The sequence below is a fragment of the Mus musculus genome, chromosome 6 (assembly GCF_000001635.26).
Source record: "Mus musculus strain C57BL/6J chromosome 6, GRCm38.p6 C57BL/6J".
Taxonomy (NCBI): domain Eukaryota; kingdom Metazoa; phylum Chordata; class Mammalia; order Rodentia; family Muridae; genus Mus; species Mus musculus.
In genome coordinates, this window is record NC_000072.6 from 102,161,823 (window position 1) to 102,179,544 (window position 17,722).

At 38.3% G+C, this 17,722-nt stretch overlaps 1 protein-coding gene across 8 annotated transcripts in view; it reads right to left on the minus strand.

Moving 5' to 3' along the window:
* Positions 1–1,481: 1,481 nt before the first annotated feature.
* The window catches only part of Cntn3 (contactin 3), a 401,311-nt gene continuing 385,070 nt past the window's right edge, over positions 1,482–17,722 (minus strand). For 7 of the 8 annotated variants that reach the window (XR_001785107.2, XM_006505729.4, XM_006505725.4 and 4 more), the window contains 3 exons: positions 8,756–8,868; positions 7,071–7,239; positions 1,482–3,596 (listed from right to left, as the gene is read on the minus strand). Coding sequence is in view for 7 of the 8 variants with exons in the window: in XM_006505729.4 (XP_006505792.1) it covers positions 3,496–3,596; positions 7,071–7,239; positions 8,756–8,868 (383 nt within the window). In the remaining variant the exon portion in view is untranslated. The remainder of the gene's footprint in view (positions 3,597–7,070; positions 7,240–8,755; positions 8,869–17,722) is intronic. The other variant, NM_008779.2, reaches the window with a different exon arrangement.

The window sequence follows — 17,722 nt, forward strand, 5'->3', positions numbered from 1 at the left end:
AAGAGATGTAGGGGTTAGTTAACTCAGTAAGTCACAGAGAGTAAGTGAGTAACTTTGAACATGGACAGTGTTACAGATCTGCTTAGACTAACTGAATTCCAGAGTCGCTTTTCTTCTAAAGCTCTGAGAATCATACAGCGTGGTCTCAGTACAATGAAATTAAGAGAGACATAAAACTACCTTCCAGGGGAGCTCTTTTGTTCTCCAGGGTTTCTTTCCTACCTAAAGGGATGATGACAGTAGGACTCTATAAGACTTACACACACCATTTACCTTACTAATATCCTTTCTCATAAGTGGGTAGTATCTACAGCTTCAGGTCGTTGGACAGAGTGTCCTCATTCTGCGCCAAGGGGCTCAGTAGTTGTCAAAGAAAAACCTCAATGAGGGGAATCCTACCATACTTGCATTCCTCAGAAAGGGAATCTGAAGCTTTGGAACTGGAGCAAGAGACCATGACCGGCAGTTAGTGAGGGTGTCCTGATGTTGGCAGAGGTATCACGTAAAGCTGGTCCCTCGTTCTTCCATCCCGCCAGCACCAGGAATAAGGACTGATTTATGTATGCTCTCGATCGGTACACTCCCAAAGTATTTGCCTTTTATTAGAAGATACTAATACAACCATCTCAATTTAACTGCCCACACCCCACATATCATACAGACAACCATGAAACACAACACAACACACACACACACACACACACACACACACACACACACACACAAGATGCAGAAAGAGGAGAGATGAGAGATGTGAGAGAGAGAGAGAGAGAGAGAGAGAGAGAGAGAGAGAGAGAGAGAGACTACAGAGTTTTTCCTTTAATTCTTCTATAAACGCCATGCCTACTGTGAAAAGATGACTGGAGTATTTTTGTTCTCATTTCCCTTAGACTAACATTAACTTCTGAAATTGTTTACAAATTAAAAAAAGGAATCATTAGTAAGTTTACAGATATTTAGAGTGTACTATATCACAGCGATCGTTTTAAGCAATGTCTACCTCTGACACCAAAGAGAAAAATCTATGTAGAATGTGGTATATTGAAACTGTTTTAAAAAAAACAACCAAACAAAAACAACAACAATGACAACAAAACAAAAAACAAACAAACAAAAAACCACTTTTGTCAAAACTGTGTGAGATTCTACTAATGACAAAATCAAGCGAGGAGAAATTAGGCATCATAAGTCTATTAGATATTAGATATTTTTGATTTTAGATATTTTTAAATTTTTCTATCAAGCCCTTTGATGAACATAGGAGATATGCTGAATGTAGAAGACATTGTATCAAATTACAGGTTTTACTGACTTAGAAGAGCATAAACAAAAATATTAAAATATTCGTCTAAAAGATGCAAAGTCAAATGTAGGCTGAAAAGTGTGAGGAATGGTAAGAACAGTGTCGCTCTAATGGCATGCCCCCACTCCCCAATGTGGATATATCCCTCCACCAAACCACAATAAACAATGTAGAACAATTTGATTATTATAAATTTTATTAGAATAATAGAAAATCATACATACAGATAACCATAGGATACACACACAGGAATTTAAACAGTAAAATTTAGACTTTTCAATATGAAACAGTGTGTACATCTCATGGAGATGATACTGATAGAAATAACAGGAAACAAGAGAATAGCCATCTTGTAAAAGAAAACTATAGGAACAAATTCTTGGAGTCATCAGAAAATAAAAAAGGTATAGTTCTGTTATGTGTACCATAAAGCACAGGGGTTGGAGAAAGTGTGACCCCACATTTTGACTGGAAATAACAATGGTCATAGGAAATCCACTAGTCATTCGGATTTCTTCTTGATATGTACAATATATACAGACCCTACAGAAAAACTTAAAAAAAAACCCCATTCTTCTTTTTACATAGCAACCTTGTCTTAAATGGAATCTCTAAAGAAGGGTGGGACACTAGAAAGGTATCAGCATTTGGCTAAGGTTTAATGTTGCTTGAGAGCTATACCATCGATTTCCAATTTTGCTACCTTTGGTAATAAGAAAAAAATCCCAGCAAAATGCGAAAATAGTAGGTAAGTGGTAAAAAATTCTAGCACTCAATCTGCTATTTTTCATATACCTTCTACATGTTACTGCCAAGCCATGTCTTCCACAGTCCTTTGAAAATCACATATTGAAAGACTCGACTCATCCATATCAAAGCCAGCAACATCACCATGTTCTTTTACAAATTTTACTTGGGAATGGAAAAGGCTGCCTGGCTCGATGAGATAGAGAGTGGAATTCCATTAAAAATCCATCTCTGCCATCCAAACCAAGAGAGAGTCCCTTAATAGGATCAGAAATTATAAATGAAGAATTATATGCATTTTGTTTTATATTTGGGTTAAGATACAGCTTTTTCATTATTTTCTCTACTGGGATTTGACAAAACCTGAAAGCTTATTTTTACATGGGAAGGGGATGAGTCCTAATTCTCTTTCCCAAGTAAGTTCACTTTAATTTTTAAGGAAGGATAAAATGTATTCATTTCCATGTTCCATCTTTTTCTTTGTAAATACCAACAAAAAGAAACAATGTTACAATCTTCACTCAGGTTCAATTTCCATCTTTGAAGAAGAGGGATAATTCTAAGAAGAGCATGCAATGCCAGCAAGCTTCAAAGAAGTGCCTGTTCTGTGTCACCTTAGTAGCTTCATGTAAGATTCTGCACAGGGACATTGCACATTGGAGGAAACAATGCTTTCCCATTACTTCCTTTGTTTTAAACAACGGATTCTTGCAGTAAAGGCTGATAGGAGAAATATTGTCACCTCATTTTATAAAATAAATAAGTGAAAGATGAGAGGATGAAGTGACAAAGGGAATCTCGCAGCCATACAGTAGCACATTGAAGCAAATGTCACTTCCCCAAGCTCAGAGTATCATTTTCTGACAATACGCCCTTCCAGGCTGCTCCAGTCCAGAATAACTGTTTAAGTGCATTTTCCTCTGAGGAGTCAAATTAGTATTTAGAAATGATAGGTAATATTGTAACAATGGGAAAGGAACATTTGGAATAAATGAGAAATATTTTAGTATAGAAAAACTCTGTGTGTGTGTGTGTGTGTGTGTGTGTGTGTGTGTGTGTGTGTGTGTTTGTGCATTGTGTGTGCTGTGTGTACCGTGTATGTACTATGTGTCTCCATACATCATGTGTGCACTGTGTTTTTATGCATCCTGTGTATGTGCCTCACACATAGGAAAGTGTTTAAACTCATAACATAAGAATATTTCTATCAAAAGTTTGCAGTATGTAATTTGCAAGTTCCTTTGGTTTACCAAGCAAATATTAAGGCATCTCAGATTCCTCTAAAAGGATTTACTGTTTTTATTAGATTCATATTTTACCTATAATGAAGTAGAAATTTAAAAACACATAGCTGAAAACAACATGCATAATCACTGTTTCAGAAAGCACTTTTTTTATGGGGGTAACCAATTAACTTTCCAGGAAATAATAAAAAAAAAGCCCTATCACCACAAAGCATTTACAATAAAGAACAGTAGGACAGACATATAACCTGACAAAGGGTGGATGTTAGAAATGGCTGACGTGGATCCTCTTGCATCCATACCTGTCAAAGATGATAAAGGGCTCATTAGCAAGGGTGGTAATCAGAACACTGGAGACTGAATGTTTCTGTTCCCTCTAAACTTATGCTGAAATCCTGTTTTCAGTTGTAATGATATTCATGCTAGAAGTAGTAGTAGTAGTAGTAGTAGTAGTAGTAGGAGGAGGAGGAGGAAGAGGAGGAGGAGGAAGAAGAGGAGGAGGAGCAGCAGCAGCAGCAACAACAACAACAAAAACAGCAGCAGCAACAGCCTTGAAGGTCTTTAAGGCTCTGGACCTCTCCCTCTGTTTCCCAGGTAACTGAAGAATTTTAAGCATCAGCTTAGACACTCCCCCACACTTAAACTAGCATTGGAAAAGGCCAAGGCCACAGGGCAAGTGCTTTCTCCTTGTCAAACGAATAGATTATAAATTCTATCCTGATCCTGGGCCTTTTAGTTACCTGGCCAGGAGTCCATTCTTCTAGGAATCTGAATCATCTGAAGCCAAGCTAAGAAGGAAGGGATAGTTATCCCCTGATCCCAAGTGAGATGATGTACTCTGCCTTCCCAGAAGTCCCTTAGTGAAGACACTTGCCCTCCAACAGGCAGCATGAAGCATAGCTGTGGAAGCATGGGGCATAGTCATGTAACCTCCTTGCTTTTGAGTTCTAATTATTGTTTTTTATTTTTCTTTGTGTCTTTCTGTTTGTTTGTTTTGTTTTGCTTTGGTTTTTTGGTTGTTTGGTTTTTTTGTTTTTTTTTTTTTTTTTTTTGAGATTGGCCAAAAGCCAAAGCAACTCCCATACCCCCTGGACTGTCTCATTCCTTCTATAAGGCTCCCCATCTACTTATATTATATATTTCATTTTATTAAAACTGCTTGCTAGCTTCCATTGCAAAAAGTGTGAATTTTTCCTTTTCCTAGTGTCCATCCTCCTCCTCCAAGCAGCTGCCAGATTTACAGTTTACCTGCCCAGTTGTTTTTCACCTAAATGTGAATAAAACTGTGTTCAAGCAAACTATTAAGTCCATTTCTAAATTCTTTTGTTGATAACACCAAGAACCCAAAAAGGTAACCGAGTTTCTTTGGTAAAATTTGGATCTTAAATGTTTTGAAAGCATTTATAATTCTGTAGGCACCTTAACCATGGATTTTCTTAAATCATGAGGAATAAATTTCTGATGGTATAAAACAGGTAGATAATGATACCTTTATAAAAGTACTCTGATCTGGGTGATGATGCTGGCATATGCCTTTAATCCCAGCATCCAGGAGGCAGAGGCAGGCCATGCTGTTCTACAAAGCAAGTCTCAGGACAACTAGGGCTCCATGAGAAACCCTGTCTCAAAACCCAACCCCTTCAAAAGAAAACCAAAAAAGAAAACAACAACAACAAAACAACACAACAACAAACAAAAAAACCACAAACAAACACAACACAACACACACACACACACACACTCCGCACGTGAGTGGATGCGTGTGTTTGGAAAGTAGTTTGAATCAACTAAGACCCACAAGAATGAAACGAAAGCCTGTTCTATCAAAGCTAAATCACAGCTAGAGTCACTGGCCGCTGAGTACACAGAAGTTAGGGATATATCCAAGTGTTAGTGAATGACTCCAGTCTGTTCATTTCATATACTTTAACTTTAGTTAAATTTGGAAAACAACTTCATCATTGTGAAAATGATTAGACTTAATTACAAACAACTAGTGAGATAATTTGATGGTTTAATTGAAGAAAGATTCATGGGATAAAGGTTTAGAAAATTTCCTTATCTCTATATAGATACACTTTATGCATAGTATGAATTATTATCATTGCAAAGGAATCAATAGAAACTCAATTTTCAAAAGCAACCCTGTGTATTCACCTGACTACACAAGATCAACAACAAGGCAGGATCAGGTGGTCTGGTTTAGGCAGTTATCCTTGAATGAAAAGGGAAGTATCGCCACCAAATTAAAATACCTCCCATGTATCTCTAAAGAAGCCTAGCACTTAGTCCTGTTACTAGTCCAACTCTCTTTTTTGCATTTAACTGTAGACCTGACATTATTTGATAATAAGGAACATAGGCCTCTTCCTTTGCAAGGTAAAACAATCAGGGTTAAAGAGATGAGCTGGCTCAGAGATTAAGGACAATGCTCTTGGAGAGTACCTGAGTTCACTTCATAGCACCCCCTGTTAGAGTTGCTCAACCTCACACCTGCCTGTAATTCCACCTGCAAGGGATTGGAATGATGCCCTCTTTTGGCAGGTGGAGACAACTGCACTCTTGTAAGTATGCACGAGTTCATGCATGTGCAATTTTCTAAATCCTAAAAAAAAAAAAAAAAACCTTAAAATACTCAAAAATAGACATATTCTCTTTTGGTCCATTGAATTACACAGACTTCCAGGATAGTACCCACTCTGAATTGGCCTTTACAGAGTTAAGTGATGAAATAATTATTGGTCATTTTCTTAGGATAGTTTGATTTGTGTGCTTTAGTCAAAATATTTTCACAGAGAACAAAATTTTCCTGCATTGCCAAATTTTCCACTCTTCAGTTGCTAATGCCAGTCACTTCATTTTCAACATTAAAGGCCATAATTGAGGTCTTGATTGCCCAGTACTAGGGACAAAGTCAAGATGAGCACATGGAATTATGAGAACATTTTAGTCATTGGAAAGCACAGGGCATAGGATAGGCTTTATAGCACTTCAGTTAATGCTGGAGAACTCCTGACAAGATTTGAAAGTAAGAATAAAATTCATTTTGCCTTGTCACTGAGGAAAAATGAATGTAAGATTCTGTTTCCCTTAACTCAGAAATTGAAATTTTCATAGTAAAATAAATTTCTTGGGATTTTTCAGAGAAAAAGTTTGTGTGAAGTGCCTGTGAAATTAAAAAATAGATATTTAAAAAACCTGTCTCTGTGTCCAGCACGTGTAGGTAGATTATGATAGTTCAAGTTTAAATTTTCCTATTGAAGGAACTGATATTTTGCCTGTGATTAGAAGGGGATGAACATTCGGAAACAGACAGAATTTCACTGTATAAACCACGCTGTTCTTGAACTAATTTAGTAGCCTAGGCTGGTCTGGAACTCAGGACTTTTCTGGTTGGAAGTCTTGAGTCTGAAGATTATTGGCTTGAACCACTATACCTGGAGATGTCAAAAGTATGAAAATGCATGTGTGGCTCAATATTACCCTTGAGATGGGTTTAGGAAATTTGGCTTGAGCAGATAATTCTAAGGCAAATGTAGGCAGAACTCAAAACAAAGAGTTTAAATAATATATTTTGGTAAATAGTGTTTAATGCTGTTTCTTGACCTATGCTTTACACCATTCTAGTGGTGTTCTTTCTGTCTTTATAGTACATGCTCCATATGCACCAAATACATGCTGGGGAAAATGGACAGGCAGCATACCCATCACTGATTTATTATAGGGTTCAATGACAGTGATGAAAATTAGGGGGAGAATGAGCTCAACCGACTTACTGGTTATTCTTGGAATCCTGATCTGCTCACTACTGGTGCCATCCCCTCCATCTGTGGTGGCCTTGACCTCAATAATGTAGTCTTCTTTGATAGGCAGCAACAGTTCAGCTGAAGTTTTATTTGTGTTCAGCACGTGCACATTATTCTGACTGCTAGTCCTATAGAAAACCTAGAAGACATAAATAAACCCACTTTTTATATAGCTAGCTTCTATGTCTTTCACAACTTTTGTCACTCCAAAATGACTTTAGGTCTCTATACTCCTATTATATAAAGTGTACTCCATGTTAGGTCTTAAACATGGGTAAACAATCTGGAACCATTGGGTTCTCAAAACTGAGGAAGCTGGGTGAATAATGAACTTTTTCCATGGAAAACTCTCTGTTAGGCTAGGCATTGGTGAGTGGGGTAGATTAGAAACATAGAGATATGCAATATATGAAAGGAGAAGGAGACCATTGCTTCAGAGTCTGAATGAAGCCTTTCCCCATCCTTGAAGTAAAAATTTTGAGCCATTTATATTTGTTGTAAAGGGTGTCCACATAAAGCCAACATTCTGCTTCTGATAGGTATTTTGTATACAATGTATAAAATTTTGTGAAGGGCCTCATTCCTTCCAGCAGTCATTTCCTGAGGATTATAAACAAAACTGTTATCTTTGTATAAAGCCCCTATTTTCCAGAATTCTGTTTAGACAGACTGTAAGTCCATTAGTTGCCTCTCAGGAAACTTCTGATAATCTCATTTAAGCTTCTTAGCAATCTTGTGACTACAGTAATTTCAAAGGCCAATGACATCTTATATGATTATTATAAAAAAACTAATGAACGTGACCATCCTTTGAGGAAATGGTAGCTGCACTTATCTGATTTTCTGTGAGTATTCTTAATGAAGTCCACATGCATGCTCTAGAGTCTGTCTTTGTTTGTTTGTTTGTTTGTTTGTTTTTGTTTTTTTTTCAAGACAGGGTTTCTCTATGTAGCCCTGGCTGTCCTGGAACTCACTTTGTAGACCAGGCTGGCCTCGAACTCAGAAATCCACCTGCCTCTGCCTCCCAAGTGCTGGGATTAAAGGCGTGCACCACCACTGCCTGGCTTCTAGAGTCTGTCTTAACTTCATTCTGGGTACCTGTCTTTCTTTAAATCTAAGATTAAGACTATTAATACAGCACATTAAACCTAACATTGCTCATAAATTGGATAGAACTGAAGTTCTTTGAAGCTGTAACTATAGCTTTATTTGTGCTCAAATTTCTAAAAGTCTAGGGATCTCCTCAGATTGTTAAGGATAAAAGTAGGAAGCCTTCCTTTCTGCCTCTGCCCATCCCCAGTGGCTGCAGATAACAGACAGAGCCATGTGGAATGTATCTGGCTGTAGGGGACAAGGAACCAAGGGCAATCCTTATGGCTGGTTTTAAAAATAGTATTTGATGAACACTGAAAACAAATAATAAATGTTATGACCATCATGCTTGAGTTCCTTAGGAAGCAAAATTATCACACATAACTTGTATTTGACAAGTCGGATATTTTCAGAAAATGATCTTTTTAGGAAAAGCTTAATAGTTATGTAAAAATTAGCTTAAGAAACCATATCATCAGTATTTTAAGAATAAACTTCCCACTTAGCTTTCCGTATAGCATCTTTGTGAAGGTAGAAAATGTGAAGTCTGAGCCACCACTGACCTTGTAGCCTGTTACTTCTGATTCATTCTCCATGGCTTTCACTTGTTCCCAATTAAGTAGCACTTTAGTGTCTGTAGCATTCCAAACAACATTTCCTGGTGGCTGACTGGGAGCTTGAAATGCAAAAGGAGAGATTAAAACTGATTTGAGCTCAAAGTCATATTTCTGACAGAGCAGACATGGAGCTTGGAGACTCATAGAAGAAGCGGACTCTCCATGATAACTCATGGTGCAGAGATGGAAGGAGACAAAACCAAGGAGGCCCTTTAACTGTTTTCTTTAACATTTTAAAGGAAAGGTTACCATGTTTAAATTTTGAGAAAATTGGCTTTACCATATCATAGAATACCATATGGTATTCTTACACTTATGATACCATGCCATGCCATACCATATCATACCATACCATACCATACCATACCATACCATACCATACCATACCATACCATACCATACCCATACCCATACCCATACCTAGAAAATGTTGAAAATCTAAGAAAGGCAATTCCTATCTCTACCGCTAGAGGGTGCACATTGACGAGTCAACAGGACAGCAATGGGACTTGTTTTGACACCTACCAGAAGCTGAGAGAAATTGCCAAATGCGCAGATTAAAGTCACAGGAAATGAAGTGTGGATGATTTTTAAGCCAGTCTCATCGTATGATGAGATGGGCAAAACGAGAGGCAATAAAAATCAGGATTACACAGATTCATTCTCGTGAAGTAATAGCTATAACCATGAAAAAAATCACAGCAGAGGGTCTATATTTTAAAGTCTTCATTTTCCAAATTTAAATCAGTTTTTGAGAAAAATAATGCAAAGGGCTAAAAAAGTTAATGAGAACTGCATCAGAGAATTAATGAAACTCTCTGGGTTTTATAGACTTGAATTTACAGTTAGTTCCTTTACAAGAGCACGAGATAGGAAAATTATACTTGTGAGGTGTGGGAGTACCTGTGTGTAGTGCTTGTATGTAAGGGGCCTGGGGTGGAGGGAAAAGTGGCATGTTCCATTTGTTTACTGAGGAGCACAAGCGATACAAAGGTTCGGTTCCTTTTCAATCACAAAACGACAAAGATATTACTCATTTGTCAACAGCTTCAGAATTGCCTACAATAGCACTGAAACAGTCCATTCTCAAACACTGAAATATAAGATGTGATTTCGATAACTGTATTTGTAATGGGAAAAGGAGATTGCCTTTCCAGAGACATTTCTGATCATCATTAACTCATGCCATAAGGGATATACCGCTAGACATACAGATGGAAGAGCTCGCGGATATATTATGGGATAAGTAACCCAAAACATGATGGTATTTTTTACACATTCTTTAGGATTTTTGTGTGTTTCCTCTCTAACATGATTCCACGTAGTTTTAAGTGGTTTCTGACTGGATATCAGCAATGAGTTTAAGTCAGCTAAGACTGAGCTGCAATAACAAGATAAATGGTAATAACCACTTAGGGTTGAAATATTAATCAGTATGTTCTACTCACTCGATCCAGATGTCATGAGTGCATTTTGAACATCATCCCAAAGCCTGTTATCTATGTGGCTGATAGGGGTATAAACAGGTAGGTTTGATTTGATTTGAAGAAATTCAGAAAATACATTGCAGCATGGATTGCTCTATCAAGGAATGGGTGCTTACAGATTATAGAAAGTTCCAGTCGTTTGGGATACACTACCTATCCTGAGAAGAGATGACTGCATAAAGGGCAGTTTGTTTGATATGAATCACAAAATTCATGAATTCAGCCTGCACAGGTAAGCAGCAAAAAAATTTTAACCCTCACAACCATAGTGGGCATCTGAAGGCATGGAACCAAGTCCCTGACATGACTGACAGTGTACCTTGTAGAACTTCTAACTCCATTCTTAGTCACAGTTCCATCTGAAAATATGATCTACAACAGCTAGACATGGGCCAGATCTAATGGACTTAACAGATGGTCTATATTTCAAAGTGACTTCTCATGTTTGGAGTCTACAGGCTTTTTTTTTTTTTTTTAATTTGTCAAACTTCTATTTTGACAGGAGGATATAATAGCAAAGAATGGAGAAATTTAAATTGTTTTATTTAAAGGTGATACTTAATTGGATTTAAAACATAATATACATGGGCAGTCCCTAAAATTCCTGGGAGAATTTAAATATTATACAATAATGTAACACTATGCCAAAAAGGCTTTTTAATTATGGTCTATCTTTAAGCATCTGGCATGATGCTTTCTGTGTCTGGCTTTCTGACTTTTCAACATTTGCTTTATTAGAGATTTCATTTATTCTATAGATGTCTGTCTGCAAAGAGCCCAATGATGGTGACATGGCTATGCCTAGATAAAGCCAGAGCATAAGACACCGTTATCAATGGGAAAACATTTTCAAAAATGGTTGCCTATTATCAAGGTGAGATAGTACACATTTATGGTGGTCTGTTTTTATTCTTGGTGCTGTGATCAAACGCCTTGTCAAAAAAGCAACAAGGGGTAGAAGATTTAACTTATTTCACAGTCTCAGGTTACAGACGGTTATTGTGAGGATGTTAAGGCAGAAAATTGTAGCAACTAGCTCTAGCACATTCACAGCCAATAGCAGAGAGAAATGAACACACACACGCTCTCTGCTCACTTGACTAGCTTTCTCTGCTCTTGTATGTACAATTCAAGCCCCAGTACTAGGAAATGGTACCACTCACTTCAGGGTGGATCATTTACCATAGTCAAGACATCCTGCTGCCTCCTGAGTTTCCCACAAGCCAACATTCCATTGACAACACTCTTTCCCAAGGTGATTCATCTCATGTGCCTATATGATATACAAGTAATTAAACAGACAGCCAAAGAGAAAACATCCATAAAATAGAAATCTGGGACGTACATCCCAAGAGCTGGTTATGATGACGGTTTTGGGTTTATGGGATTATAACTGGCTATTATTGTCTACTCCAAGATTTTTCTCTACAAAGTTCTATAATGAGTGTATTTCAAGGTAATGATATATTACAGAGGCTGTTGATGTAGTGGTCAGTATTGTATTCAGTTTTCTAGGGTGATATTTACAGAGTGGTGATAAAGACATTAGAATCTCCTTTGGAAATATGGGATTTTAAGAGTGCATGCTTGCTGTGGTCAATTATACAGAAATCACTATGTTTTTAAACTCTTTTTTTTCCCTTGGCCACCTAATGATAAAAAGAGGATATCCCTGCAAGTCAATGTTAGTGCCAGTACTTGAAAAGGACAGTTTGCACCAAGGCATTACTTGAAAAGATGATCACCATTTTAAATTAGGCTGGCTAAACAAGTGAGGTTCCGAGAAAAGGAATTGACCCGTAGCCACTTTGTATCCAATACTGAGATACATATTGCCCCAATTTCCATTAGAAATGGACCAAATGCATCATACAATAAAAATTCTGTTTTCTTAATGATTTATTTTTTATTAATGTTGATTATGCATATGTTTGTGCCTGTGGGGGTGTTTCCAAGGAGATTTAGTTGATATGGAAAACCACTCTGGATATGAGCACCACCATTCTGTGGGCTGTGGTCCTGGACTCAGTGAAAATGAAAAGAAGAAATAGCCAGCTCTACACCAACATTCAACACTCTCTTCTCCCTGATTGTGGATGAAATATGCCTATTCTCCTGGCACAGTTATCTTGACAGCCATGAAAGTAAGACAAAACAAACTTTCCCTGGATTTTTTTTTCCTCACAATTATCAAAGTAATTTCTTTGCTCTATGCAGGTATGCCCATGGTTTTCAAGGTTGGAGAATTTGCTTTTTTTAACAGTTGCTTAAAACACTGTCATTAATCTAAGAAGCCAGTAAGAAGTCCATATAGAAAATTGGACATAGTTCTATAGGAAGATCCAGCAATATGACTCCTGGGCATACACCCAGAAGATGCTCCAACATGCAATAAGGACACATGCTCCACTATGTTCATATCAGCCTTATTTATAATAGCCAGAAGCTGGAAAGAACCCAGATGTCCCTCAACAGAGGAATGGATACAGAAAATGTGGTACATTTACACAATGGAGTACTATGCAGCTATTAAAAACGATGAATTTATGAAATTCTTAGACAAATGGATGGATCTGGGGGATATCATCTTGAGTAAGGTAACCCAATCACAAAAGAACACACATGGTATGCATTCACTGATAAGTGGATATTAGCTCAGAAGCTCAGAATCTGTCTTAGAAGGGGAACAAAATACCCATGGAAGGTATTTTGTAACTAGAGACAACGTTCAGAGTAGAGACTGAAGGGACAACCATGCAGAGACTGCCCCACGTGGGGATCCATCCCAAACACAACTACCAAACCCAGACACTATGGCAGATGCCAACAAGAGCCTGCTGACAGGAGCATGATATAGCTGTTGCATGAGGGGCTCTACCAGGGCCTAGCAAATACAGAAGTGGATGCTCACAATCATCTACTGGACAGAGAAAAAGGTCCCCAATGAAGGAGCTAGAGAAAGTACCCAAGGAGCTGAAGGGGTTTGAAGCCCCATAGGAGGAACATCAATATGAACTAACCAGTACCGACAGAGCTCCTTGGAACTAAACGCCAATCAAAGAAAGCACATGGTGGGCAGGGGTCCACCCGGCCCGAGAGGCTTCAGCCTCACGTTCCGTGGGGCCCACCTTGGTTCTGGGACTCCACAGCGGGCAGTCTGCGGGTGAGAGTGTGGAACACAGAGGCCAGCAGCTTCTGGACCGGGCGAGAGCCACAGAGCCTCTGAGGCGGCGCCATTTTCGACTCCAGACAACCTGCCACCTTCCTGGTCAGAGCACAGGTGTCCGCACAGCCCGGGAGGCTTCTGCCTCACGTTCCGCGGGGGCCACCTTGATTCTGGGACTCCGCAGCGGGCAGTCTGCAGGCCAAAGCAACACAGCTTCTGGGAAAAATCCTGTTTTGGGCCTTCATCTTCGGCCAGGAGGAGGTCCAAACACCAGATAACTGTGCACCTCCCTGAAAGAGGAGAGCTTGCCTGCAGAGACTGCTCTGACCACTGAAACTCAGGGAAGAGAGCTAGTCTCCCTGGTCTGCTGATATAGTGTAACAAAATCACCAGAGGAACAATCTCTAAACAGAGACAACTATAACAACTAACTCCAGAGATTACCAGATGGCGAAAGGTAAACGTAAGAATCTTACTAACAGAAACCAGGACTACTCACCATCATCAGAACCCAGCACTCCCACTTCGCCCAGTCCAGGGCACCCCAACACACCTGAAAAGCTAGACCTGGATTTAAAAGCATATCTCATGATGATGGTAGAGGACATCAAGAAGGACTTAAATAACTCACTTAAAGAAATACAGGAGAACACTGCTAAACAAGTAGAAGACATTAAAGAGGAAACACAAAAATCCCTTAAAGAATTACAGGAAAACATAACCAAACAGGTAGAAGACATTAAAGAGGAAACACAAAAATCCCTTAAAGAATTGCAGGAAAACACAACCAAACAGGTAATGGAATTGAATAAAACCATCCAAGACCTAAAAAGGGAAGTAGACACAATAAAGAAAACCCAAAGTGAGGCAACAGTGGAGATAGAAACACAGGGAAAGAAATCTGGAACCATAGCTGCGAGCATCAGCAACAGAATACAAGAAATGGAAGAGAGAATCTCAGGTGCAGAAGATTCCATAGAGAACATCAGCACAACAATCAAAGAAAATGGAAAATGCAAAAAGATCCTAACTCAAAACATCAAGGAAATCCAGGACACAATGAGAAGACCGAACCTGTGGATAATAGGAGTGGATGAGAATGAAGATTTTCAACTCAAAGGACCAGCAAACATCTTCAACAAGATTATTGAAGAAAACTTCCCAAATCTAAAGAAAGAGATACCCATGAACATACAAGAAGCCTACAGAACTCCAAATAGACTGGACCAGAAAAGAAATTCCTCCCGACACATAATAATCAGAACAACAAATGCACTAAATAAAGATAGAATACTAAAAGCAGTAAGGGAAAAAGGTCAAGTAACATATAAAGGCAAGCCTATCAGAATTACACCAGATTTTTCATCAGAGACTATGAAAGCCAGAAGAGCCTGGACAATGTTATACAGACACTAAGAGAACACAAATTCCAGCCCAGGCTACTATACCCAGCCAAACTCTCAATCACCATAGATGGAGATACCAAAGTATTCCACGACAAAACTAAATTCACCCATTATCTCTCCAGGAATCCAGCCCTTCAAAGGATAATAACAGAAAAAGCCAATACAAGAACAGGAACCACGCCCTAGAAAAAACAAGAAGATAATCCCTCAACAAAACTAAAAGAAGACAGCCACAAGAACAGAATGCCAACTTTAACAACAAAAACAACAGGAAGCAAAAATTACTTTTCCTTAATATCTCTTAATATCAATGGTCTCAACTCCCCAATAAAAAGACATAGACTAACAGACTGGCTACACAAACAGGACCCAACATTCTGCTGCTTATAGGAAACCCATCTCAGGGAAAAAGACAGACACTACCTCAGAGTGAAAGGCTGGAAAACAATTTTCCAAGCAAATGGTCTGAAGAAACAAGCTGGAGTAGCCATTTTAATATCGGATAAAATCGACTTCCAACCCAAAGTTATTAAAAAAGACAAGGAGGGACACTTCATACTCATCAAAGGTAAAATCCTCCAAGAGGAACTCTCAATTCTGAATATCTACGCTCCAAATGCAAGGGCAGCCACATTCATTAAAGACACTTTAGTAAAGCTCAAAGCACACGTTGCACCTCACACAATAATAGTGGGAGACTTCAACACACCACTTTCATCAATGGACAGATCGTGGAAACAGAAACTAAACAGGGACACAGTGAAACTAACAGAAGTTATGAAACAAATGGACCTGACAGATATCTACAGAACATTTTATCCTCAAACAAAAGGATATACCTTCTTCTCAGCACCTCACGGGACCTTCTCCAAAATTGACCATATAATTGGTCACAAAACAGGCCTCAACAGATACAAAAATATTGAAATTGTCCCATGTATCCTATCAGACCACCATGGACTAAGACTGATCTTCAATAACAACATAAATAATGGAAAGCCAACATTCACATGGAAACTGAACAACACTCTTCTCAATGATACCATGGTCAAGGAAGAAATAAAGAAAGAAATTAAGGACTTTTTGGAGTTTAATGAAAATGAAGCCACAACGTACCCAAACCTATGGGACACAATGAAAGCATTTCTAAGAGGGAAACTCATAGCTCTGAGTGCCTCCAAGAAGAAACGGGAGAGAGCACATACTAGCAGCTTGACAACACATCTAAAAGCTCTAGAAAAAAAGGAAGCAAATTCACCCAAGAGGAGTAGAAGGCAGGAAATAATCAAACTCAGGGGTGAAATCAACCAAGTGGAAACAAGAAGAACTATTCAAAGAATTAACCAAACGAGGAGTTGGTTCTTTGAAAAAAATCAACAAGAATGATAAAACCTTAGCTAGACTCACAAAAGGGCACAGGGACAAAATCCTAATTAACAAAATCAGAAATGAAAAGGGAGACATAACAACAGATCCTGAAGAAATCCAAAACACCATCAGATCCTTCTACAAAAGGCTATACTCAACAAAACTGGAAAACCTGGACGAAATGGACAAATTTCTGGACAGATACCAGGTACCAAAGTTGAATCAGGATCAAGTTGACCATCTAAACAGTCCCATATCACCTAAAGAAATAGAAGCAGTTATCAATAGTCTCCCAGCCAAAAAAAGCCCAAGACCAGACGGGTTTAGTGCAGAGTTCTATCAGACCTTCAAAGAAGATCTAATTCCAGTTCTGCACAAACTATTTCACAAAATAGAAGTAGAAGGTACTCTACCCAACTCATTTTATGAAGCCACTATTACTCTGATACCTAAACCACAGAAAGACCCAACAAAGATAGAGAACTTCAGACCAATTTCTCTTATGAATATCGATGCAAAAATCCTCAATAAAATTCTCGCTAACCGAATCCAAGAAAACATTAAAGCAATCATCCATCCTGACCAAGTAGGTTTTATTCCAGGGATGCAGGGATGGTTTAATATATGAAAATCCATCAATGTAATCCATTATATAAACAAACTCAAAGACAAAAACCACATGATCATCTCGTTAGATGCAGAAAAAGCATTTGACAAGATCCAACACCCATTCATGATAAAAGTGTTGGAAAGATCAGGAATTCAAGGCCCATACCTAAACATGATAAAAGCAATCTACAGCAAACCAGTAGCCAACATCCAAGTAAATGGAGAGAAGCTGGAAGCAATCCCACTAAAATCAGGGACTAGACAAGGCTGCCCACTTTCTACCTACCTCTTCAACACAGTACTTGAAGTATTAGCCAGAGCAATTCGACAACAAAAGGAGATCAAGGGGATACAAATTGGAAAAGAGGAAGTCAAAATATCACTTTTTGCAGATGATATGATAGTATATATAAGTGACCCTAAAAATTCTACAAGAGAACTCCTAAACCTGATAAACAGCTTCGGTGAAGTAGCTGGATATAAAATAAACTCAAACAAGTCAATGGCCTTTCTCTATACAAAGAATAAACAGGCTGAGAAAGAATTTGGGAAACAACACCCTTCTCAATAGTCACAAATAATGTAAAATATCTTGGCGTGACTCTAACTAAGGAAGTGAAAGATCTATATGATAAAAACTTCAAATCTTTGAAGAAAGAAATTAAAGAAGATCTCAGAAGATGGAAAGATCTCCCATGCTCATGGATTGGTAGGATCAACATTGTAAAAATGGCTATCTTGCCAAAAGCAATCTACAGATTCAATGCAATCCCCATCAAAATTCCAACTCACTTCTTCAAGGAGTTAGAAGGAGCAATTTGCAAATTCATCTGGAATAGCAAAAAACCTAGGATAGCAAAAAGTCTTCTCAAGGATA